The sequence below is a fragment of the Amblyomma mixtum genome, chromosome 4 (assembly GCF_055824585.1).
Source record: "Amblyomma mixtum isolate Tamu chromosome 4, ASM5582458v1, whole genome shotgun sequence".
Lineage (NCBI taxonomy): Eukaryota > Metazoa > Arthropoda > Arachnida > Ixodida > Ixodidae > Amblyomma > Amblyomma mixtum.
In genome coordinates, this window is record NC_143015.1 from 16,279,108 (window position 1) to 16,303,192 (window position 24,085).

The 24,085-nt window shown below is 49.4% G+C and overlaps 2 protein-coding genes and 2 pseudogenes across 2 annotated transcripts in view; 2 read left to right on the top strand and 2 right to left on the bottom strand.

Annotated features, from left to right (window-relative positions):
• Window positions 1–19,355, top strand: part of LOC149345761 (prolyl 4-hydroxylase subunit alpha-1-like) — a 56,277-nt gene extending 36,922 nt beyond the window's left edge. Inside the window, exon 2 of the mRNA XM_089585285.1 lies at window positions 18,864–19,355. Within this exon, the coding sequence (XP_089441411.1) occupies window positions 18,864–19,355 (492 nt within the window). The remainder of the gene's footprint in view (window positions 1–18,863) is intronic.
• Window positions 1,404–6,962, bottom strand: LOC149345762 (uncharacterized). Its single transcript, XM_089586219.1, has 2 exons — window positions 5,494–6,962; window positions 1,404–1,478 (listed from the first exon to the last, which is right to left on the bottom strand). The coding sequence occupies exons 1-2, from the start codon at window positions 6,697–6,699 to the stop codon at window positions 1,455–1,457; spliced, it is 1,230 nt and encodes a 409-aa protein (XP_089442345.1). The 5' UTR covers window positions 6,700–6,962; the 3' UTR covers window positions 1,404–1,454.
• LOC149345763 (uncharacterized) lies at window positions 8,157–8,796 on the bottom strand (annotated as a pseudogene).
• On the top strand, window positions 13,163–14,040 carry LOC149345764 (uncharacterized; annotated as a pseudogene).
• Window positions 19,356–24,085: the final 4,730 nt, after the last annotated feature.

A 24,085-nucleotide genomic window follows, 5' to 3' on the forward strand; every position in this document is an offset into this window, starting at 1 on the left:
CTCACTGCAAAAGCTGCAAATGCCGTCCTGGTTTTGAGAACACCAAATTCATTGCAAGATCAAAAGACAGATTAGAGCGTGAAATAATAGAAGCCTATTACATCAAACAGAGGGGCGATATCTGCATAAGCAAGCCATCTGTGTCATTGTCAGAAGAAGAGATTAGGTTTCTGAGTGGGTCTCTTGCAGCATTATAATCATTCCTTTGGTCCGTTTGGCACGTGCATCTTTGTTAAATCACCCCTTGTTTCTGGTTTGTCTGTATCTTTTTGCATGCAGTGTGGTTCTTAAGTGGTTTTTTCTGTGAATAAACTAGTTGGAAGTTGGCGCCAGTCCTGTCCTGTTGTGTGTGTTGTCTTCGTTTTTTAGCGCCAGTACGCCTTTTGCGTAAACATGTCATGCTACAACCAACAAGCTCAAATCAAAGTATTGCTGAAGCCGAGGTACCTCACGTAGCGGGGTAGCTTGGCATTAGCGATAGTCACCACGAAATGTCGTGTGCGGCCCATGCGGCGTGCGGCGACTACGGGGAGATCGGGGTTTCGAGCTTGGAGCTCAGCGAGGATCTCAGCGTCGGTCTCGTGACTGTAGGCTCTATATATGATTCCTCGCACGGAGTCATCGGGGGCTGGGGCGTACGTGGCTACCAGGATGGCGTTGGAGTCAATGGTTAAAGTTCGTATTTTAGCATACAGGAACGCCCGTTCTTTCTCCGGTGTGCTGATGGTGACAGTGTTGTTTGTGGGGTGGACGCGGACTTGGTCGGCGGTGATTGCAAGGCGGCCGTCGATCTTGGCGGCGTTGTAGATGGCCATCGCCAATTTGGCCGGGCCGACTGCGTTGAGGTCGACGGTGCCTTGCGGTCGGAAGACGATTTTGTAGTCCTCTGTAGGCAGGCGAGGAAGTGGTCGTCTTTTAGTTGGCGGTGGTCGACGCCCGCGGGGTCGTTGGTCTGACAGGCCAGTGGTGGCTACGGGCGTTTGGGTGGTGGCGGGGGTATGTAGCGGCGTTGCATTTCGAGTGCCGTCCAAGTGCCATCGGCCAGCTCCGCGGCGGTAACATCCGTGCCGGTGACTGTGTACTGCATCTTTAAATGCAGGGAAGCGCCGTCGAGGCGAAGCGGGCGTCGCCGCCGCAGGTGGGAGCAGAGCACGCACTAGGCGTGCTGAGCCGTTAGGCCTAGCTCCCGCGGTCGGGCGTGGCCGCAAATCGGCCGTAAAATTGAAGGCACTCGCCTGAAAGTGGTTAAAAGTCCCACAGGTGACGCCGTATCGGTGGCGGGTCGTCCTGTGAAAAATTGGTGGCTGTAAATAGCCGGAAACTGGTGAAATCGCCGGAAAATCGCAGACCGCATATAAGATGCGTCCGCTCGCTCCGAGCGCAGTCGGCGTTTTCGATCTTGGGGTCCGAGCTGACCAGCACGGCCTCCCACCGCTCGGGAGAAGGGAGCTGTATCAACTCCGCCGGAGGCGGATCATCTGCGCAATTCCACAGAATGTGGTCGTAGGTGGCCCTTTCACCACATTTATGGCAGTTTGGATCGTACTGGCCAGGGTACATGAGGGCAAGCAGTGCCGGATTGAGAAGGGAGCGTGTTTGCAGTCGGCGCCAGGTAACTTCCTGCGCTTTTGTTAACGATTTGTGGGGAAGGGGATATGCGCGCCTCTCCAGCCTAAAGTGATGGGTGATGTCATGAAATGAGATTAACCCGTCCCTCATGAAATTCGGGTCGGAGGGCGCGCTCACTGCCTGGTCGACGAAACCTCGGGCTTGCGCGTGAGCCGCCTCGTTCCCCGGATTAGACGAGTGGGCCGGGACCCAGATCAATTCAACTTCTCTAATCGGAAGGCGGGTGTTTTGAAGGATGCGGAGTGAGGTAGATGTGATACGGCCCCTCGAGAAATTGCGAATGGCTGTTTTGGAGTCGCTGAATATAATATCAGCACGCGTGTTCGCTATAGCTAAGGCTATTGCCGCTTCCTCCGCCGTCTCGGAGGAGGTGGGTTCTATCAACGCGGCCGCCAACGGGGCGCCGGTACCGTTCACCGCGACCACTGCAAACGCTTTTCTCGGGGTTTGTCGGTATTCCGCTGCGTCCACGTACGCCACGTTGTCGTGTCGGCTGTATTTGGTGTGTAGTGCGCGAGCCCTCACTGTGCATCGGCCTTCGTGGTGCGTGGGGTGCATGTTCTTGGATAGGGGTTTGATCAAAAGAGCTTTCTTGATGTGCGTGGGTAACTGCGTTTTCGACTCTCTCTCTGGGAGCTATTCGCACATCTTTAGTCTGTATAGGAGGGCCCTTCCCGCGCTCGTACGAGTGAGTTGTCCGAGCTGTGAAACGAGGTGCGCCTCGCACAGCTCCGAGAGAGTGTTGTAAACCCCAAGGGCCAGCAACCTCTCCGTGGACGTACTGTGCGGGAGCCCAAGGGCCGCCTTGTAGGCCTGCCGGATTGTAGCTTCGACCTTGTTTCTTTCCGCCAACTGCAGTTGCAGGTAAGGGAGGGAGTAGACGATCCTGCTCAGCACGAAAGCCTGCACAAGTCGACATAGATCTTTCTCTTTCATACCTCGTTTTTTGCTGGAGATCAGTCTGATTAGCCGCACAGTCTGATTGACCGTGGCAGTGAGTCTGTTGATTGTTTCGGTGTTTTTGCGATTGTTCTGTATGTACATGCCGAATATGCGTATGGTTTGGACCTCCTTGACCGGAAGTCCTTGCACATACACATTCAGAGGGGTCGGTGGGGTCAGGTTTGCGTTTCTACCGCGTGGTTTGGTTCTAAGAACCAGCAGTTCCGATTTCGAGTGCGAGCATTCAAGACCCGCTCTCGACGCGTAAGTTTCAATTATGTCAACTGCCTGCTGCAGGGTATCCTCTATTTGGCCGTCATTCCCAGTGGTTACCCACAGGGCGATGTCGTCCGCGTATAGGGTGTGCTGCAGCCCCGGCAAGGCGGCAAGTTTGGGCGGTAGTGTAATAAGTGCAAGGTTAAAGAGGAAAGGCGGAAGCACCGAGCCTTAATTGTGGCGTGCCTCGGCTGCCAAGAGGAATGGGCTCCGATTTGAGGCCACCTAGCACAAGCTCTGCGGTCCGCTCGGATAGGAATGATCGGACGTAATTGAATGTCCGTTCTCCCGGGTCTATTTTAGAGAGGTTCGTGAGGATGGCCTCATGCGAAACGTTCTCGAAGGCCTTGTTCAGGTCTAGCCCGAGCACTGCCTTCGTCCCAGTTCCGCGTGGAGGGTCGAGCACCTCCTTCTTAAGCTGCAGCATCACGTCCTGCGTGGATAAGCTAGCCCTAAAGCCAAACATTGTGGGAGGAAGTAGGTCGCGATCTTCCGCGTAATTTTGCAGTCGGTTAAGGATGACATGCTCCATAAGTTTTCCGATGCAAGACGTGAGGGAGATGGGCCGATTCTCGATCGAGAGTTTCTTTCCCGGTTTTGGGGATGAAGGTCACCCGTGCATGCCTCCATTCCTGGGGGATCTCGCCTTCCCTCCAGTACGTGTTCATTAGGTCTGTCAGAGCCGCGACAGACTTGGGGTCCAGGTTTCTGAGCGTCTTGTTCGACACTCCGTCCGGTCCCGCTGCGGAGGTGGTACGGAGCTGACCCACAGCAAACCAGACCTCGGCGTCCACTATGTCTGCGTCCAGGGTCTCATTGGGGAGGCCCTCGTATGCGGGTAGGGGGTCCGTATGCGACGTGTTCAGGTAGCGTTTTTGCAGTTCGGCGAGTAGCTCTTTGTCTGTACCCTGTTACTGGTGAATTAGTTTCGTGAGTTGGTCTCGTTGTGTGGATTTTGTGTGTGTTGGGTCGAGCAGGTGGCGGAGCAAGAGCCATATCTTTTTGCATCCCATCTTCCCATTCATATTATCACAAATTTGGCCCCATTGTTGTTCTTGTAGTTGTAATGTGTACTTTTCGATTTGGCGCTCGAGTTGCGCAATACGCTTGCGTAAGTTTCTGTTGTGTCTCTGTTTCTTCCAGCGATTCAGCAGGCTGGCGTGCGCTTCCCACATGTGTAGGAGTTTAGAGTCAGTCGTTTGATGCGGCTACTCAATAGGCGTCTCGACCGTAGTGGTCTTGACATCGTCTTTGAGTGCAGCGATCCACTCCCTTAGGTTGTTGATCTGGCCGGGGGCAGTCTGCTCTCGTAAGCGCCTGAACCTATCCCAGTCGGTAATGCGAGTGCGCATGAGGTGCAGTTTGTGCAGTTTCGTGTCAAATGTCGTGTATTTCGTGTATGTCGTGTCGTGTCAAATGTCGTGTCAAATGCGTATATTTCGTGTTCGACCAGCGGGCGTCGTGAATGTTTTTGGATAGTGTGAGATCCGGTGAGGTATCTACGCTAACGCTATTTCCGACCCGCGTGTTTTCATGGGGATCGTTAAGAAGTGTGAGGCCCAGGTTTTGGATCGTTTGCCACAGCTTGGTGCCCTTGGGGTTGTTTTTGCGATAGCCCCAAGCCGAATGTTGGGCGTTAAAGTCGCCTACCACAAGGAGTTGTGTTCTGGCGGCCAGGCGCGTGGCTTTAAGCAGTAGGTCTAGAATTCCTGACCCTCTGTCTTTTGGGGAACTGTATAAGTTCAGGATAAAGAGATTGGCGTCTCCCTTTTTTCTTTGGCACAATTTCAAGTAACGTGTATTGTTCGTTACAACTCTCTATAGTGTGTTGTATAGCCGTAATGTTGCGTTGCACAAAGGTAGCGGTAAACGGGGTCGTCGTCATCGTCACTGAGTTTGAGGGTGGAATGAATGCTTTATAGCCTGGTAATTTCGCCGGGCCGCTAGCTTCTTGAAGGGCTATCGCGTCCGGTTGTCTACCTAGGTTTTGGATGTGAAACTGCAGGTTTCTCCGTTTGTTGCGGAACCCCCTGCAGTTCCATTGCCATACCTCAATTTGTTGGCGAGGGGCCATGGTGGGATATTGAAGGGATGATTACGGGCAAGGTCGCGCCTGGTGGCATAACGTTACGGCTTGCCTCCAAGGCCGCGAGGCGCTCTACTACTTGATGGAAAAAGGCAGCGATGTTTGTACCCAGGTGGGCTACTTCCCTCGTAAAATTGTTAACTTTTTCCTCGACACCGCTAAATTTGTTCTCGAGGGCATTCACTTCGGCTGTTATCTTGTCTGAAGCCTTAGGTTTGATTGTCGGTTGCGGGTTGTCCTCTTTGGACGCTTCCGCAGCGCGTTTCGAACCGGAGCCCTCGTCTGAAGGAGCCGGCCTTTTGAGGTTAATGCTGCTATCCGTCTCCATCGCATTACTGGTGGAAGGTGTAGCGCTGAGCGCGTAAGAGGGGGGCGTGCGAGATGCGTTCGGCATGGCTGTTGCGGGGGGGGGGGGGGGGCTGTAGCGATTTAAACAGCCTTTTCATTTCAGCCATCTCTCGCTGCATTTGCGCAATGGTTTCGTCTCTGGACTGTATTTTAGCTAGGAGCTCCTTCTCGCGCGCGGTGTAGTTTTGGGAGGCCGTATCCGGCCAGCTCACCTGCTTTGTCGAACAGCTTCCACTCCTGCTCCTGCTCGCACTCCTCCGTCTGTCCTTGCTCCCCTGCCTCGAACTGGCACCCTGGCTCGACGACAGTGGTGGCAAGGAGGTGGATCTGTCGCGGGAATTGCTGCCCCGACGCTGGCTGGACGATCGGTTGTAGGCCTTGTCTCTGGAACGCGACTTGTGTCCGGACTGCTGGTCGCTTTCTTCATTCCGCTTCTTTTGTTGTTCGTTGTGTCTGGGGCGGCGATCGACGAAGCGATGCTTGCAGTTCCTGCTGCCGGTGCTATGGGCGCCTTTGCACACAATGCACTTTGGCGTGCAGGTGTGTTCTTCCCCCTCGGCTGGGGGAGGGTGTTCTTCGCCGCATCTGCGGCACAGCTGGGTCCTGGGTCTGTAGCAGACGTCCGCCCGATGACCGACTCTTCTGCAGTTGAAACAGGTTTCGACCTGCTCCCTGTACGGGTGCACACGGAAAGGACTCTCGCAATAGTAGATGGTGTCTGGAGCCTTCCTGCCGGCCAAAGTCACCAGGATAGACATTGATTGTCCGAGGCGGCGAGCATCCACCACCGGAATCCCGTGGTTTCGCTTCAGGAATCCCTGTCGGACCTCATCAGGTGTCCCGCCATCGTATGCATAATAAATGACGCCTCGCGTGGAGTCGTCCGGCGCCGACACGTACGATGACACTTCGTACTCTTTGTCGCCCATCTTGAGCAGTCTCAGATTGCTGTACACCGAAGCCCTGAGCTTGTTCGGTGTGCTAATGGTGAATGTGTTGTTAATGGTGTTAACACGAAGGCTGTCTTCATTCACCACCTCTTGAAGCGGTAGGTCGAACGCTACGCAGGTAGCTCTGAGAATGTGGCGCGGCGCGACGGCGCGCAAGTCCATGCCTCGCGGCCTGACGACGACTTTGTAGTCGTTTGCTGGTAGTCGAGGCAGCGGTGCCTGCCTACGTCGGGCGGGTGGTTTTTTCCGAAGAGCGGAGTTGGACTTTACTTCGTTACGAGGAACGCTGGAAGCGGTGCCGTGTTCCTTCCCCGGCGTCGCCGGTGCGTTCGTCGGGTCTGCGTTCCCTTGAATGGCGTTCTTCGCTCCGGGGCGCCGGTAACGTTCTTGCAGGTTGAGAACGGTCTTCCATCCTCCTTCGGCAAGCTGAGCCGGAGTAATGTCTTCGCCTTCTACGGCGTATTCCATGATGCGATCGTTATGGGTGGTCCGCGTGGCGAGCGGGTCCCAGCGGCGCGGCACCAGCGTTCGGCCTAGCGTTAGGCCAAACGCGGTTCACCAAGTGTTGACACTTAAAGTCCCGAAAAATGGGCAAGCAGTGGTCGTACCTGGCGAAATCCGGTATCGGCTGGCATGGAGCACCTTTCCGAATCCTTCGCACAATTCACGGGAACAGAAGTCAATGAAATTTGCCAAAAAATGGACACGAGGCCAGAGGCCATGCGGAGCACGTCCGCACTGCTCGGAACCTCAGGTGGAATGTCTAAAAGCCATGAGGAGCTTTTCCAATGTCGAACTTTGGAAATGGTCTGGATCATTACGCGCGCCCCTGCGTTAGTGATTCATTTGACACCACCTATCCACGTTGCATAGCTCCACGCAGCGTGATTTTCGCAGGAATTCGCGGCAGCGATGACGGCCTCAACCAAAAATGTCTCAAACTATGTTTTACAGACGTCCTTGCTTGCATTCTCAAGTATTATCCACGTAGATATCGAGTATTCAAGCGACAGGTGCGTTAATGTGCCTAGGCACAGTAACGCCCGATTTCGGTTTAGAACCCTGCTTGAAAAATACGTTCAGCAATGCGCGCAACATGAAAGCTAGACCTTAATCGCAAGCAGCATGACCAGCAGGAGCTTCAACAGCAAGTACCACACCTTTGGTGTCGAGTTCGTGAGCGAAGGAGTGCAACTGTAACAAAACAAATGCGTCTAGCGATGCGTTCAACATGAAAGATAGACCTGCACCGCGAGCAGCATGAGCATAGTAGGCGAGTACCGCCCCTTTAGTGTCGAGTTCGTGAGCCCAGTAGTCCAGCTGCAGCAACACAAATACGGCAAGCAATGCGCGCAACATCAAGCCTGGACCTGCATAGCGAGCAACGTAAACGGCGGGGCTCAAACAACATGCGAACGAGCCCGACTGAAACCAATCCTACACGTCGCGCAATGCGAGCAACATTAAACCTGCACTTCAGCACGGCTTTCGTACCCGCTAGCGAACGAGTCTATTTAAAATCATGCCAAACGACATTTAGTGCGAAGAAAGACTGCAACCGCTGGCGCTTCACACCAAATCATCCGAAGACAACTGAAAAACGACCTCTTATCTCACAAAGACGCGGATCCACAACATTATTGAAGTTTGCCCGGCCGATCCGGTGCTGCCAAATCTTTCGGCGAGCCGCGTTGCTTTTGCTGGAAGGAATTACCAAAAATCTTTGGCCACTGCCACCTCGGTTGTTGCATCTATACGCGCAACAGAAGCTCGGCATCGCCACAACACGTAGACGCTATCAAAGATGCAAAAAGCTGTTTCACCTTTTCGATAGATTGAGGCAAGGAAATCGAGGAACACATGTATGCGCTATCACAGAATTTTTTTTTTATTTTTCACACGTATTCCTTTTAACAAAGACTCCACTAACAGTTCTTGACAGTCATGAAGGAAGCTTTGTGGTCGGAGAAATAGACTGATATATGTTCGACTTGGTACACCAATGCTTGATTCTCAGAGATCTATACAAGTGCCTCGCGAGGTTGTCACAGCCGTGGGACGCGTTACGAGCGAGAGGAACGGGATGTTCTCCCGCATAAGTGTTAGGAAATTGCTGTTTGTCTTTATGTCAACATTAAAGTCCCCCACTACTAACATCGGTGTGGATCGATGGACGGTTAATGCGAGTTGCAGGAAGTGCACGACGTCTTTCGTGAGTGCGGTAGGGGCGAAGTAGGCAGCTACTACCAGCAAGCCGTTGGGCAACTTTGCGGCGCACAGTTCGCCAACTTCATGTGACGTGCCAAACATTTCGACTGGTATTGCAGAGAGACCTGTGCGCAAGTAGATAGCGACTCCCGCCGCTCTGTTGTGGTCTCTGCGAGCACCACAGCAGTATAGGAAATCTATGATTTCGAGAGGCTCTTCGGGATCCATCCAGGTTTCAGCAAAGCAAAGTACAGAGGAATGGCGCAGAATGCGATCGTGGTGTACGTCCTTGGCATGTGCGGCAAGGGAGCGTACGTTAAGAGCGGAGATCAACAAGTAGTGCGGCTGTTCAGTCATGCTTTCATGCAAGGCGTAATTGTCCGCGTTTCAGATTGTTCCGAATTGTCGTGACGTCACCGCGCGCGAATTTTGACGGGTGTCCACCGAAATATGTGAGACAGTTACTGCGCAACTTCCTTTCCTCAAATACAATTTTCGACTAGTGTCTACTCAGATATGTGAGACAGTTAATGCGTAATTTCCTTCCCTCAAATACAATTTTCATTTTCTTCATTACGGCCCCTCTTTCTTCTTTCACTCACATTTCCTCCCTTCCTGTACGGTGCGGCTCAGGTGTCCACCGAGATGACAGAGAATTACAGCCCCATTTCCTTTCCTCAAAAAGCGTTGCGTTCAAAGGGCAACGCATCGCGCCGAACGGGTGGGGGCGTTCCTTGGACTCCGTGGCAGCGCTACAACACGCTGTCGCGTTCCACTTCTAAAGGCGAAGCTTAAGCGTCATTAATTGGCAGTTAATTAATGCAGCAACAAAATGTGCAGTGAACAATCACGTAGCAGAATGCAGCACTCAGGCTTTCGCCTTTCAGCACTTTAGCCGCTAAAGTTCCTCGTAATTTTTTCGCAGTGGCGAACGGCACCGGCAATTTCGGCTCGGGCGGTGCACATGTACAGATCCGCCGCCACCGATCTGGCTGTCTGATTGCCACCGCAGAGGGCGAACGGCAGCGGCAATTTCGGCTCGGGCGGTGCACATATACAGATCCGCCGCCACCGATCTGGCTCTCTGATTGCCACCGCACAGGGGTTGCATTGGAGGAGTTTGTGGAGCCGTGAATGCGCTGCAGACTTAAAGGATTAAAAAATCGTCGTGAGGTGCGAAGCGGCGGGTGCAATACAGAGTTTCTTAGCTGTGGGAAGGTGTAGTACAATTTGTGAAACAAACAGAGCTGTGAAATTTTACGCCGGAGTGCCAGGGGTTGCAGATCAAGGGATGCCTTGATAAGAGTTACACTGTGTTGTCTGCCGTACTGCGATGTGATAAAACGGGCCGCAGTCGATTTTGGATGGCTTCAAGCTGATCGATTAGATATTTTTGATGGGGATTCCAGATCGCCGAGGCATATTCGAGTTTGGAACGGATGAATGTTACGTAGGCGAGCTGTCGGACAGAATGGGGTGAAAAAGCAAGGGATCGTCTGATAAACCCAAGCATTTTGGAAGCGTCTGTACAAATTTTTGCAATGTGCTCACACCAGGTTAGTTTGTTGTTTATGATGATTCCAAGATACCTGTATGATTCTGTTTCGGAGAGTGGTGTGGAACTTAATGAATACTGATAGCTGAGGTTATTTCGCTTTCTCGATACATACATGAATTTGCATTTCGAAATGTTCAGTTGCATGAGCCATAATGTACACCAGGTTTCTATGAGGTTTAAGTCGCGTTGAAGCAGAGTCTGATCATCGGGAGTAGATATGCGGCGGTAGAGGACACAATCGTCTGCGAAGAGGCGGATACGAGATGATACGGCATTGGGAAGATCATTTATAAATATGAGAAAAAGGAGTGGTCCTAGCACCGATCCCTGAGGGACACCAGAGAGGACTGTGGTATTTGACGATCTATGGTTGCCTATTGTATGTTGTGAGCGGTCGCGGAGAAAGCAGTCGATCCATAACAGGATTAAAGGGTCGATGTGGAGGCAGGAGAGTTTTGTCATTAAACGCCGGTGTGGAACGCGATCGAAGGCTTTGGAGAAATCCAGGTAAATGATGTCGGTTTGAAAAGAAGAATCTAAGTTTAAGTGAAGGTCTGTAGTGAATTCGAAGAGCTGGGACTCGCAAGAATGGCCTGACCTAAAACCGTGCTTTTTTTCATAAAAGAAAGCGTTATTGTCGAGGTGCGATGCGATCTGCGAACATAATATGTGCTCCAGTAGCTTGCATGGAATGGATATTAATGAAATTGGGCGGTAATTCGAAGGGTCGGATCGGTTGCCTGCCTTAAATACTGGAGTTACTTTACTAGTTTTCCAGTCATTTGGTATTTCACCTTTGAAACCGACTGCTGAAAAATAATTTGCAAAATACGGCTAGAAATGCTCACAGTTCTCTTTAATATTTTTGCAGTTATGTTGTCTGGCCCAGGGGCGCTTGACACTTTAAGGTTGTCGATGAGTTTAGTGATGCTCTCATGGGTTATATAAAAGCTGGTGGCATTTGGGAAAAACTAGTGGCAGGTATTGAGGGAATATGGAGAGCAGGTTCATGCGTGAATACGGAGGAAAAATATGAATTCATGACATTTGTCCGCTCATTCTCAGGGACATGTAAGCCGTCTTGGTTAATCAACGAAATGTTTTGAGTACGGTTTTTGCAGTGGGCATGTCAGCAGCAGACACGGCAACATGCTAACCAATCCCTTTTGCTTTGCACTTCAGGTCTTTCTCGGAGCCGTGCTAGCGCCGCGTGAGTGGTATCAAGCGACACGTGCGAACCATGTTCAAGGATTCGATGCCGCATCGGCAGTACTGCTTTCCTACGGAGTCATCACTGAACCAGACCAACCTTGGCTATCAGCTTCCACACCTTTGACGACATCGGGGACGTCATGTCACGTGGCTCATCCATCGACTATAAATCTACCACCGGAGCTTTTCTTCGCCAGTGGGCATGTCAGCAGCAGACACGGCAACATGCTAAGCAATCCCTTTTGCTTTGCACTTCAGGTCTTTCTCGGAGCCCTGCTAGCGCCGCGTGAGTGGTATCAAGCGACACGTGCGAACCATGTTCAAGGATTCGATGCCGCATCGGCAGTACTGCTTTCCTACGGAGTCATCACTGAACCAGACCAACCTTGGCTATCAGCTTCCACACCTTTGACGACATCGGGGACGTCATGTCACGTGGCTCATCCATCGACTATAAATCTACCACCGGAGCTTTTCTTCGCCAGTGGGCATGTCAGCAGCAGACACGGCAACATGCTAAGCAATCCCTTTTGCTTTGCACTTCAGGTCTTTCTCGGAGCCCTGCTAGCGCCGCGTGAGTGGTATCAAGCGACACGTGCGAACCATGTTCAAGGATTCGATGCCGCATCGGCAGTACTGCTTTCCTACGGAGTCATCACTGAACCAGACCAACCTTGGCTATCAGCTTCCACACCTTTGACGACATCGGGGACGTCATGTCACGTGGCTCATCCATCGACTATAAATCTACCACCGGAGCTTTTCTTCGCCAGTGGGCATGTCAGCAGCAGACACGGCAACATGCAAAGCAATCCCTTTTGCTTTGCACTTCAGGTCTTTCTCGGAGCCCTGCTAGCGCCGCGTGAGTGGTATCAAGCGACACGTGCGAACCATGTTCAAGGATTCGATGCCGCATCGGCAGTACTGCTTTCCTACGGAGTCATCACTGAACCAGACCAACCTTTGCTATCAGCTTCCACACCTTTGACGACATCGGGGACGTCATGTCACGTGGCTCATCCATCGACTATAAATCTACCACCGGAGCTTTTCTTCGCCAGTGGGCATGTCAGCAGCAGACACGGCAACATGCTAAGCAATCCCTTTTGCTTTGCACTTCAGGTCTTTCTCGGAGCCCTGCTAGCGCCGCGTGAGTGGTATCAAGCGACACGTGCGAACCATGTTCAAGGATTCGATGCCGCATCGGCAGTACTGCTTTCCTACGGAGTCATCACTGAACCAGACCAACCTTGGCTATCAGCTTCCACACCTTTGACGACATCGGGGACGTCATGTCACGTGGCTCATCCATCGACTTAAAATCTACCACCATAGCTTTTCTTCGCCAGTGGGCATGTCAGCAGCAGACACGGCAACATGCTAACCAATCCCTTTTGCTTTGCACTTCAGGTCTTTCTCGGAGCCCTGCTAGCGCCGCGTGAGTGGTATCAAGCGACACGTGCGAACCATGTTCAAGGATTCGATGCCGCATCGGCAGTACTGCTTTCCTACGGAGTCATCACTGAACCAGACCAACCTTGGCTATCAGCTTCCACACCTTTGACGACATCGGGGACGTCATGTCACGTGGCTCATCCATCGACTATAAATCTACCACCGGAGCTTTTCTTCGCCAGTGGGCATGTCAGCAGCAGACACGGCAACATGCTAAGCAATCCCTTTTGCTTTGCACTTCAGGTCTTTCTCGGAGCCGTGCTAGCGCCGCGTGAGTGGTATCAAGCGACACGTGCGAACCATGTTCAAGGATTCGATGCCGTATCAGCAGTACTGCTTTCCGACGGAGTCATCACTGAACCAGACCAACCTTGGCTATCAGCTTCCACACCTTTGACGACATCGGGGACGTCATGTCACGTGGCTCATCCATCGACTATAAATCTACCACCGGAGCATTTCTTCGCCAGTGGGCATGTCAGCAGCAGACACGGCAACATGCTAAGCAATCCCTTTTGCTTTGCACTTCAGGTTGGTAATCTCAGATATGAACATTGTTATCGAAGTGACGATCGTTTTTTAGTGCTGCTGCCCTGCCCACTGAGCGTTGAGTGCTTTCTGTCTTGTGTTATTACATTATCGAAAGATCTGTTGTCTTGTGGCGATATTGAAGCAAATCCTGGTCCAACTGAAAAAGAGATGCTATCAGAGTTACTAGCCGGCCAGGGTAGATTACTTCAACAATGGAGGGCCTACAGGCATCACAGAACAAGATAGAAGACAAGCTTTCCTCTTTAACTGAGCGGATTGACGGTATTGAGAGACAGTTATCCGGCCTAAATGTCTTAGCCACGAAGGTGAAAGATATGGAATCTACCATATCAGAACTTCAGGGGCAGCTTACTTTAGTTAGAAACCAGATGAATGACCTAGAAAACAGAGGTAGAAGAAATAACCTTATCATTTACGGTATAGAGGAGGACAGCATTGAGTCTAACCATGAACTGGAAGAGAAAGTAACAAACGGCGTTTTTTCAGGAAAAGCTGGGTTTAACGGTAAGTGGCGTCGAAAGATGCCATAGAATGGGTAAAAAGGAAGCAAGCGACCTGTCATTTTAAAGCTCCTCGATTTTCGTGAAAAAATGTCCATATTACAATCATATCATAAGCTCAAAGACTCCGGCATATCAATAGCTGAGGATTATTCAGAACGAGTTCTAGAAATACGTAAACAATTATGGAAAAGCTGTAAAGAAGAGAGAGACGAAGGAGCCAAAGCAAAGTTATTATTCGATAAACTAAGCGTTGATAACGTCCTATTTGGTTGGGACGAAGCGAAAGGTTCTCGCTTCAGGCTTAAAAAGAAATCAAACTGACTTCTCACCAATAAACCTCGGACCCTGAAAATATTAAATGTTAATTGCAGGAGTGTTCTAAACAAGACTGCTGAGTTGGAGGCTCTTTTGCTTTTGCACGATCCAGAAATTGCGGTTTTGACTGAGACTTGGCTTAACGACACAGTATTTGACAGTGAGTTTGTACCCATTGGCTACAGTTCGTACAGAAAAGGCCGTGATGGTAGAGGTGGAGGCGTTAGCATACTCTTTAAGTCAACCTTGCGAATTTTCCCAATGTCTGATATACCCAATGTAGAGTGTATTTTTTGTAAAGCATACTATGGAAATGTTAGATATGTTATTGCAGCAATGTATAGGCCCCCTAGTTCTACCGTTATCGTATTATATCGTCAGGTGATTTTAATTTACCTAATATAGACTGGTCGACGTTCTCACTTGAAAAACATGACGCTCTAGGTGAAGCAATGTTAGACATTGCTTTTTCCTTTGATTTATTGCAAATTGTGGAACAAATCACAAGAATTCAGGGCAGTTCTCAGTCAGTCCTTGACCTATTTTTTGTCAGCGGATCAATAGGCGCAGATAAAAATTACGAAATAGTACCTGGAATTTCGGACCACGAAGCTGTCCTACTCACCATTGCTGATGCCGTCTTGGATAGCAAGCCTAAATATCCATCTTACCTAAACTTTTCTCGAGCCGATGATGTATCAATCATTGACATACTTTCGCTTAACTTCGATGCCTTTTCAGATAGCACGGATGATGTGCATTCGCTTTGGTGCAGGTTTAAAAAATTAGTAAAAGAGTGCATTGACCGTTTTGTCCCGCTGATAACTAAAAATAAAAACGGCAGGAACCCCTGGATCTCCCGTGAGACGTTACGACTCCAAAGGCAATTGAAGCGTCTTAAGAAAAGATTAAAAATCCATGCTGCACAGGCGGTCAAAAAAAAAGATTGACGAAATTTCCTCCCGCCTTAAAAATCAAGTATATGCCGATAAACAACGCTACTATGGTGAATCACTGCCCAGTTTCATAACTACAGCTCCAGAAAAGTTTTGGCGTTCTATTTCTCCGACTTCCAAGGAATGTGATGTATTTCATGTTGATGGTAAAGATGTGTGCGATGGCAAGGAAATAGCAAATGCATTTATTTGTTTTTTTGTTTGTTTTGTTTATGGGGTTTAACGTCCCAAAGCGACTGAGGCTATGAGAGACGCCGTAGTGAAGGGCTCCGGAAATTTCGACCACCTGGGGTTCTTTAACGTGCACTGACATCGCACAGTACACGGACCTCTAGAATTTCTCCTCCAAAGAAACTCCAGCCGCCGCGGCCGGGATCGAACCCGCAAATGCATTTAATAAACATTTTAAGTCCGTCTTTACTAAAGATAATGGCGTAATGCTGTCTTTCGAATTACCTACGTCACCTATACCCGATGTTAAAATAAGTGAAACAGGAATACTAAACATGCTTTTAAATTTGGACATTAAAAAGTCTTGCGGTCCGGACAACATTCCAAACACATTTTTAAAGCGGTATGCAGAATGGACCTCAAAATACCTGCACGTTCTGTTCACGAGATCATTGTGCGAGGGACAAGTGCCGAGCGACTGGAGGACTGCCAGAGTGAAGCCACTACATAAGGCAGGAAAAAAGCAGTGCATTCAAAATTACCGCCCAATTTCTTTAACATCTACGGTATGTAAACTTTTGGAACACATAATTCATAATCATATCTCAGAATTCTTGGAGAAATATAATATACTTACGAAGCATCAACATGGTTTCCGAAAAGCCTACTCTACAAATACCCAATTGGTTCTAACAGTGCATGACTTTGCTAAAGCAATTAACAATGGGAAACAAATAGACGCTGTTTTTATGGATTTTTCAAAGGCTTTCGACAAGGTGTCTCATAAAAAGTTACTTCATAAATTAGGCGCAATACTGAAAAATTCTCAACTAATTAACTGGCTTGCGGCTTATCTTGAGAACAGAGAACAATTTGTTGTTTTTAACGACCACCATTCAGAACGACTTTCAGTTGGCTCTGGCGTCCCGCAGGGCTCGGTGCTTGGGCCTCTTTTGTTTCTTTTCTTTATTAATGATGTACTGCATGGTATTCCCGTTAAGGTTAAACTTTATGCTGACGACTGTGTATTGTACTCGGAAATAGAGAACGCCGCTGATCAGGAACTGCTGAACAATGCCTTAGGACAAGTTGTTGCCTGGTGCAAAGCTTGGCAAATGTCAATTAATTTTCAAAAAACTGTTTTTATGACCATTACACGCAAGAAGCACAAGCTTAAATATCCATATGCTACTAACGGCATATTTCTCTCCGAAGTAACACACTACAAGTATCTAGGACTCTGGATCACTAATGATCTCACTTGGACTAAGCACCTTGAATATGTAGTAGCTAATGCTAACCGCAAATTATTCTTCTTGAGGAGGGCTTTGAGACTTTCCACCCCTTCTGTCCGTCTGCTCGCATACAAAAGTGTAATCCTGCCGATACTAGACTATGCATGTGTTATTTGGGACTCTTTCACCAAGACTAACATCACCAAGATGGAAATGGTGCAAAGAAAAGCAGTTCGCTTCGTATATAATAGCTTTGGACGTACATCAGTAACCGAACTACTAATCAAAGCAAACCTGCTACCATTAACGCAAAGAAACCGTGTATCACGACTAAAATTCCTCTTTCAACTTATTAACGGTCATTATAAAACCGACCTCACGGGAATAATTAGTTTTTCATCTGGGTATTCTACAAGGCAGAGAGACAGTCGCACAATAACCGCCTTTAGCACCCATAATAACTGTTTTAAGTATTCTTTCTTTCCCCGAACAGTAACTGAATGGAATCTACTAACCAATGATCAAATTTCAAAATCATCACTGTCGGCATTTGTTTTAGGTATTGTTAAGAAACGTGTTGTCTTTAACTGTTTATACGCTCCATGGATCTAATTTGTATTATATGCTTTGTCTGTGTTATTCTTTTCATTATGTATTTATTGTATCCCACCCTGCTAAAATCCCCAGAGGGGATTGCAGTATTGATAAATAAATAAATAATAAATAAAAGGAGTGACCAGATTCCAGAATTTTTTCAGGTTGACGCGCATTATGTTTCCAAGATCTTCGTGAAAAAATTTCTTTTTAGAACGCCGTAGTAAGGTAATGTATTCATGTAGGCACCTGCCATATATTTCCCATTTTTCAACTGAATTCGTATGCTTGGCCGCACGATAGAGGCGCTTCTTTTTGTTTGCTAACTGTCGTAAGGCATTGTAGGAAAGACGCTCTGCGTAGCCACAGTAAAACAGCGGATCAGGTGTCGCTCACGGTACACAGATGACCGCCACGCCCGTAGCAGGTATCCTCGCGCGATGACACGCGCCGATGCGTCGCTGGAAGTGCTGAAAAATGGTAGATAGTAGCTCCAATTGCTTGTGCGCGTGTCCGCTGCTGCTGCCAAAAGGCTTGTTGATCCTGTAAGTCCTGGCAGCCGAGCAGGGTCGCCTCCCAGTCCTCCCGGGTTGATTGAGGGATGGGGGGGAATAGCCGGGTTGGAGGTGCAGGCCCACACCATGTGATTGGTGTCCGAAGGCACTGCACTACAGTGCGGGCAGCTGCCGTTAAAGAAGGGATCAAAATGTTTTAGTGCTGCCGGGCACAGCAATGTATTGGTGAGAAGGCGGAGAAAGAGCCGCTCATCCGCCTTCTTGAAGCATTTGTACATGGGCGAGGGTAAAGGCAATTACTACAGTGATAGTAGGTTGTAGCATCATTGAAAGTATAGACCGGATTAAAATCGGGTTCCTGATCGGGTAGGGAGGAGAAAACAACCCGGTGAGAGAGTGCGCGGGTGGCTTTCTCTGCTGCCTCGTTTCCTGCCAACCCCTGATGAGCAGGGCCCATATAAGGTAACGGTGTGCGGGGTCCGGATCCCGTATGCAATTTTAGTAGATTCAATAGGCTAGGAAGGGAGTGCAGCCTTGTTAGACGTTCTGACAGGCCCCTCGCGAGTCGGTGATTATGTATATTTAATCGTAATGTGAGGCTGCGAAATCAGTCGCAACCTTTTCTGCTAGTATTGCACTGCTGCTCTCAAGGGGAGGCCGTTAACTGTGTTAACAGCGCCATGTTGACTACCGTAATGAAGCTTTTCGATGAAAAAAACTTCCAGTGACTCCAGGGTAATGAGCCAAAGTACCGTAGGTCGCGAACGCGGCCGCGGCGGCCGGGTTTAGATGGAGGCGAAGTGAAAAAGGCTCCCATGTGCAGTACCGCGTAAGTGCAGGTTAAAGATTCCCAGGTGGTCGAAATTACTCGGGAGACCTCCACTACGGCACCTTTTTCTTCCTTCTTTCTCTCACACCCTCCGTTGTCAATTCTCTTGCGGCGAGGTTCACGTGTAGAGCGGGATGTGAGACGTAATGAGCCATTTCCTTCCCTCAAAAACCAATTTTCATTTTATATTTATCGTGCAAAATCTCCTCCTCGGCCCCTCGTATCGAAGTTCGTGCAATAGCACCGTCCTCCTCTCAACTACGGAAGCCGTATTTGAGAGGAAGGAAGAAAAAAAAGCTGGGCAGAAGACAATCACTGCGGGCGTTTTCAACTACTTTGAGGACTACGTGATCTGTAGTACAGCAGGCGGTCAGAGGCTGACTTAATTGGTGCGATGTGGTCACTATAAATCACCGCTATCAAGTAAAACAGATTTTTATATCCATTGCGATGAAATGTTCGCTTCATTAAAACGAAATTTCACATATACTGATTTGTGTTGGAATTTCGGGGGCAATTCTGATTGCAGGTATCGTGGCCTTTTGACTGCGACGGTACTCTCCAGCGCCTGAGTCGACGCATAGCCACGGCGACGCATCTGTCCCTGGAGTCGGCCGAGGCCTACCAGGTGGCCAACTACGGCCTCGGGGGACACTATACGCCGCACCTGGACGCGAGAAGCTTCAAACAACGTGCAGACCGTATCACCGTCAGTGACGGAACGCGGTTGGCCACCGTTATGGCGTACCTCACGGATGTGCCGGCAGGTGGCGCCACCGCCTTCACTCATCTGGGCATCGGGGTGAAGCCGCGTGTCGGTGACGCCCTCTTCTGGTACGACGTGGAACCGTACGAGGGAAACGAGGCCCCCATACACTTCTCTTTCTGGCACCAGAAAAGGAGGGTAGACGAGCGCACGAAGCACGTGGGGTGCCCCGTACTGTCTGGCTCCAAGTGGATCATGACTAAGTGGATCCGAGAGAGGACCAACGTGGTCGTCAGCTACAACACGCCCGGATGAGCACTGCTATGGGCCGGAGGAAAGAATAATTTAGAACTGTTCGGGGACTATTTTCATTCGTGCATGATCGATAAAGCTTCATTTTTCTTCGCCCCACTTAGGTTGTTGATACTGAATTTCAGTGCGAAACACTGAATGTTGCACAGCAGAAGTTTTGGAGTAGGAAACATTGATGTTGTTTGTAGATGGAACTGGCGTCATCCAGACAGCGCATGCGCGCCCGCGAGATGTCCATTGCTTGGCACACCAAAGCTACACTCCACCTCACGGTTTTCTGTAGCACTGTGGATATTACAGGGACCTGCACCTACCAGAATAAAAAACCTTAAAGATCGTTACGGCGACCCACATTCAGAGAATGCGAAAGGATTTTTGTTGTGTTTTTATTGATATTTATTTCCAAACAAAACCAGTTTACACGGATACAGTACGCACAATGGCACTGGACCCATAGCCAAGGACTAGTTTCAGGTCAACCGCAATACTGTACATTATAGATGCGGCATGCGAAGACGACTTACTGCGTTTATGAAATAAAAGTGAGATTCTGAACAGTTTAGGGACAAACAAAAATAAGCGCGCACAATACACACATCCTCCCAAAAACAAAAAGAAAAACAGTACGCCATAAGCGCACACATTCCTCAGGAACGCCTTCATTGATGCCTCCTTCACACTGGTCGCCTCTTTTTTCACTTTAGTCTGTTTGCCTCTTTCTTGCCTCTTTTTCTCGCTTTTGACTCCTCTCTTTTTGCTTGCGATTTTGACGTCTACCGCTATTTTCACGTGCTCACACTATATACACTCCGGGACTAATTGGCGTCTAAATGACCTTTTGTCCTGTACCTAATTACTCGAGATTAATCAAATCTCGCATACAACGATATTTTATCATCTTCTGAGACGTGGTTCGTTTTTTCCACCAATTTTTATATCCAGTACTGCTTTCATGTGCTCGCACTGTATAGACGTCCGATACTATTTTGACATCTGAGAAATTTTTACTCTAATTAATTAACTAGCTACTCGATATCGACCAACTTTTGACGTGCATCATCCTCGCATCATTCTCTACCTCATACAATTATTCTTTTTCGCTTAACTCTCAAACGAACTAACAAATCGCTCCGAACACGCTTTGTGCACACCAAATCCTTGACAGCCAAGTAATGCTTTCGTATTAATACATGTCAGCATAAATGTCTACCTTCCCTTCCGTCGTCCCGTGAGTGGTGGCTTCGTTACTGGGAAGCAAAGCACTCCGATGCCCAGCTGTGGCACGACGGGAGACTTGACTCGGTGGACGCCATGTTAGCGAATGGCGCCACATCCTTTCGCAGCCGGCCTCCGCAATACTGTGTTCGTGCAGGCTTCCTTTGCTATCGTTACAGGTGAATTAAACACTTATTATATATTGCAAGGAAAGACAGAACTACCTTTCCAATTACTGTAGTAATTGTATGAAAGATAGTTCAAATATTCCAGAAACGATCTCCTCAACCACTGCCATACTAACCTTCAGTCATTCAGAGACAGCAATCCGGAATTTTGCACGACCCAGAATTCACACGACTGCTTTCAAAATTCTCTATTCAACCTCCCGACCAGATCAATGGAACTCTTATGCTTACCTACTCGTGCGGGCAACCCTAGGAATGAACCAGCCAACAACACAGCTCGAGCACACATCAAACGAGCAGGGCCAGCTACAGACCCAGGCAGTCCGCGCGAACACCTGGTTACTCATAACGAAAGTTTTCTCTCATATAAGGAGCAGCGGATCCAGCATCCACCCCCCCCCCCCCCCCCAAACCCGTGTCCAATCTCCACCAGCTGACCGGGCGCCAGCTACAATCCCGTACCTTTATATCCCCCTCTCACCTTGCCTTGATACGGGCCGGCCTTTTCTCCCCTGAATGAACCATCTGCGGGGCACCCAGAGCAGATTTTCTCCATACCCTCTACATCGGGCCACGGCACTGCTCACGAAATGCCTCGCCACTCACCGTTCCTGCTGTTCCAGGTGCTGCTGCTCACCGGCTATCACCTGCCTGTTTCACCGACTTGCCGACCGGTTCCGCAATCTTGCGGCGCTAGCTGGTTTCTGGACGGCTGCGACTGCTCATCCGATCATCTGTGCGCACCCCTGCCGATTTTGGACACTTTCGACGGTCCGGCCTGGCAACATGCTGCATTATCAGCTGACGAGGACACCTACATAAAGCACTCGAATTTCACCGCCCCCTTGGGCCACGGCACTGCTCACGAAATGCCTCGCCACTCACCGTTCCTGCTGTTCCAGGTGCTGCTGCTCACCGGCTATCACCTGCCTGTTTCACCGACTTGCCGACCGGTTCCGCAATCTTGCGGCGCTAGCTGGTTTCTGGACGGCTGCGACTGCTCATCCGATCATCTGTGCGCACCCCTGCCGATTTTGGACACTTTCGACGGTCCGGCCTGGCAACATGCTGCATTATCAGCTGACGAGGACACCTACATAAAGCACTCGAATTTCACCGCCCCCTTGGGCCACGGCACTGCTCACGAAATGCCTCGCCACTCACCGTTCCTGCTGTTCCAGGTGCTGCTGCTCACCGGCTATCACCTGCCTGTTTCACTGACTTGCCGACCGGTTCCGCAATCTTGCGGCGCTAGCTGGTTTCTGGACGGCTGCGAGTGCTCATCCGATCATCTGTGCGCACCCCTGCCGATTTTGGACACTTTCGACGGTCGGGCCTGGCAACATGCTACATTATCAGCTGACGAGGACACCTACATAAAGCACTCGGATTTCACCGCCCCCTTGGGCCACGGCACTGCTCACGAAATGCCTCGCCACTCACCGTTCCTGCTGTTCCAGGTTGGTTATTACGAGTGTTCTTGTTACCGCGATGATGATGTCTGTCTTGTAGCAGTGTCGTGGCCACCCCATATTCTGAAACGTTTCCGCTCGGCGGCAGTGTACATTTGGCGCATTTTGGTTCTGGGTGGGGACGTTGAAACAAACCCAGGCCCTATGACTAAGGGCCAAGAGGAAAAGCTCGAACTGGTATATGCAACTGTTCAAAGGCTTGAGATGAACCACACGAATATCCTCGAAAGTGTTAACAAGATTCTTACAGTTCATATTGGCTTGCAAAATGAAATGAAGACTTTAAACGATCGTGTGCATGAACTTGAACTTAAAATCGAGTCTATTCCAGTTCTTCAAAGTGACTTACAGTCTTTAGCTACCCGTGTGCAGGAACTGGAACTTAAAAAACAATCAGGGCCTACCACAGTATCTGCCACGAGTTGTACACACGATGTATCCAACATTCAAGTAAAACTTGACGACCTGGAAAATCGTTCCCGCTGGTCTAGCATTCTTTTTTATGGTGTTCAGGACACTGATGAGTCTGAAACTTGGGAAGACTCTGAGCGTCTTGTGAACGAATTCTGTTCTAGCAAACTTGGAATCACGTTGTCTTCCTTAGCGCGTGCTCACCGCATAGGCTGTTTTTCTCAGGAAAAAAAAAAGACCCATTACTGCAAAGCTGTTGAACGAAAAAGAAGTCGAAACGCTTATGAGTAAGGGCTATAAACTCAAAAATACCGATTTCAACATTTCGCGAGATTACTCGAAAACGGTTCGTGAGAAGCGCAGCCAACTGTGAAAGTATGCCAAATCAGTAAAAAAAAGGGGACAAGGTCCGTTTGTCTTTTGATAAACTGCTTATCAATGGTGTCTCGTATTTCTGGGATGATCAAACCAGTAGCGCAGTGCGCGTGTCCCTTGCCTGTCGCATCCCTTCCAGTTCTCGTAAAGTGGCTGGCAAACCACCCGTGCGGCCAAACGCGCAGCGTTGCTCCAATTACGATGTCAGTTTTCTGTACAGTAATATAAGGAGTGTTCTTTCTAAAAACGTAGCTCTTTCTTCTTTAATTGATTCATGCTGCTCCTCGGTCATCGCGCTTACCGAGACTTGGTTAAATGACATGGTTCCTGATGATGTCGTTTTCGCCTGTGACTCCGAATTCAACATATTTCGTTGTGACCGCACGGGCCGTAGAGGTGGCGGTGTCCTTCTGGCTGTCAATAAGTGCTCACTGCTGTGCCTATCGAGGTCACGTCGTACATAGAATCGGTATGGGTTCGGTTGAGTTGCGGTCCCACGGTCGCCATCATTGGCGTCATTTACCGCCCTCCGGACACAAATTCTTTATTCGCAAGTCAGTTTTCTAATTTACTAAGCGATCTTACTTGTCGTTTCCCGAATTCAAGCTTACTTTTACTTGGTGACTTTAACTTTCCGGCTATTAACTGGTCGTCATTAACAGCTCCTGCCAATGATCCTGAAGCTCAGGCTTTCCTCCAGTGCTGTCTCGATTTCTCTTTGCAAACCCTTATTTCTGAACCTACGCGTCGTTCCGCCACTACAGCCAATATTCTCGATCTTATCTTGACAAGTGATCCTTACCTTTGCTCCAACATTGCGCTCTTAGAAGGCCTTTCTGACCATTCCATAATCACGGGTAACCTGAATTTTGTGCCCCATAAAAAGGTAACTCGTACTAAACAAATAAGGTGCTACAACCGAGCAAACTTCGGTGAAATAAACGCTCAGTTGGCAGTCTTTGCTGATCATTTTCTTCACGATTTTTCGTCACGCTCCGTGGAAACGAACTGGAACCTGTTCAGCGTGAAACTTGCTACTCTCATTGACAGATTCATACCCGTCATCAGTATC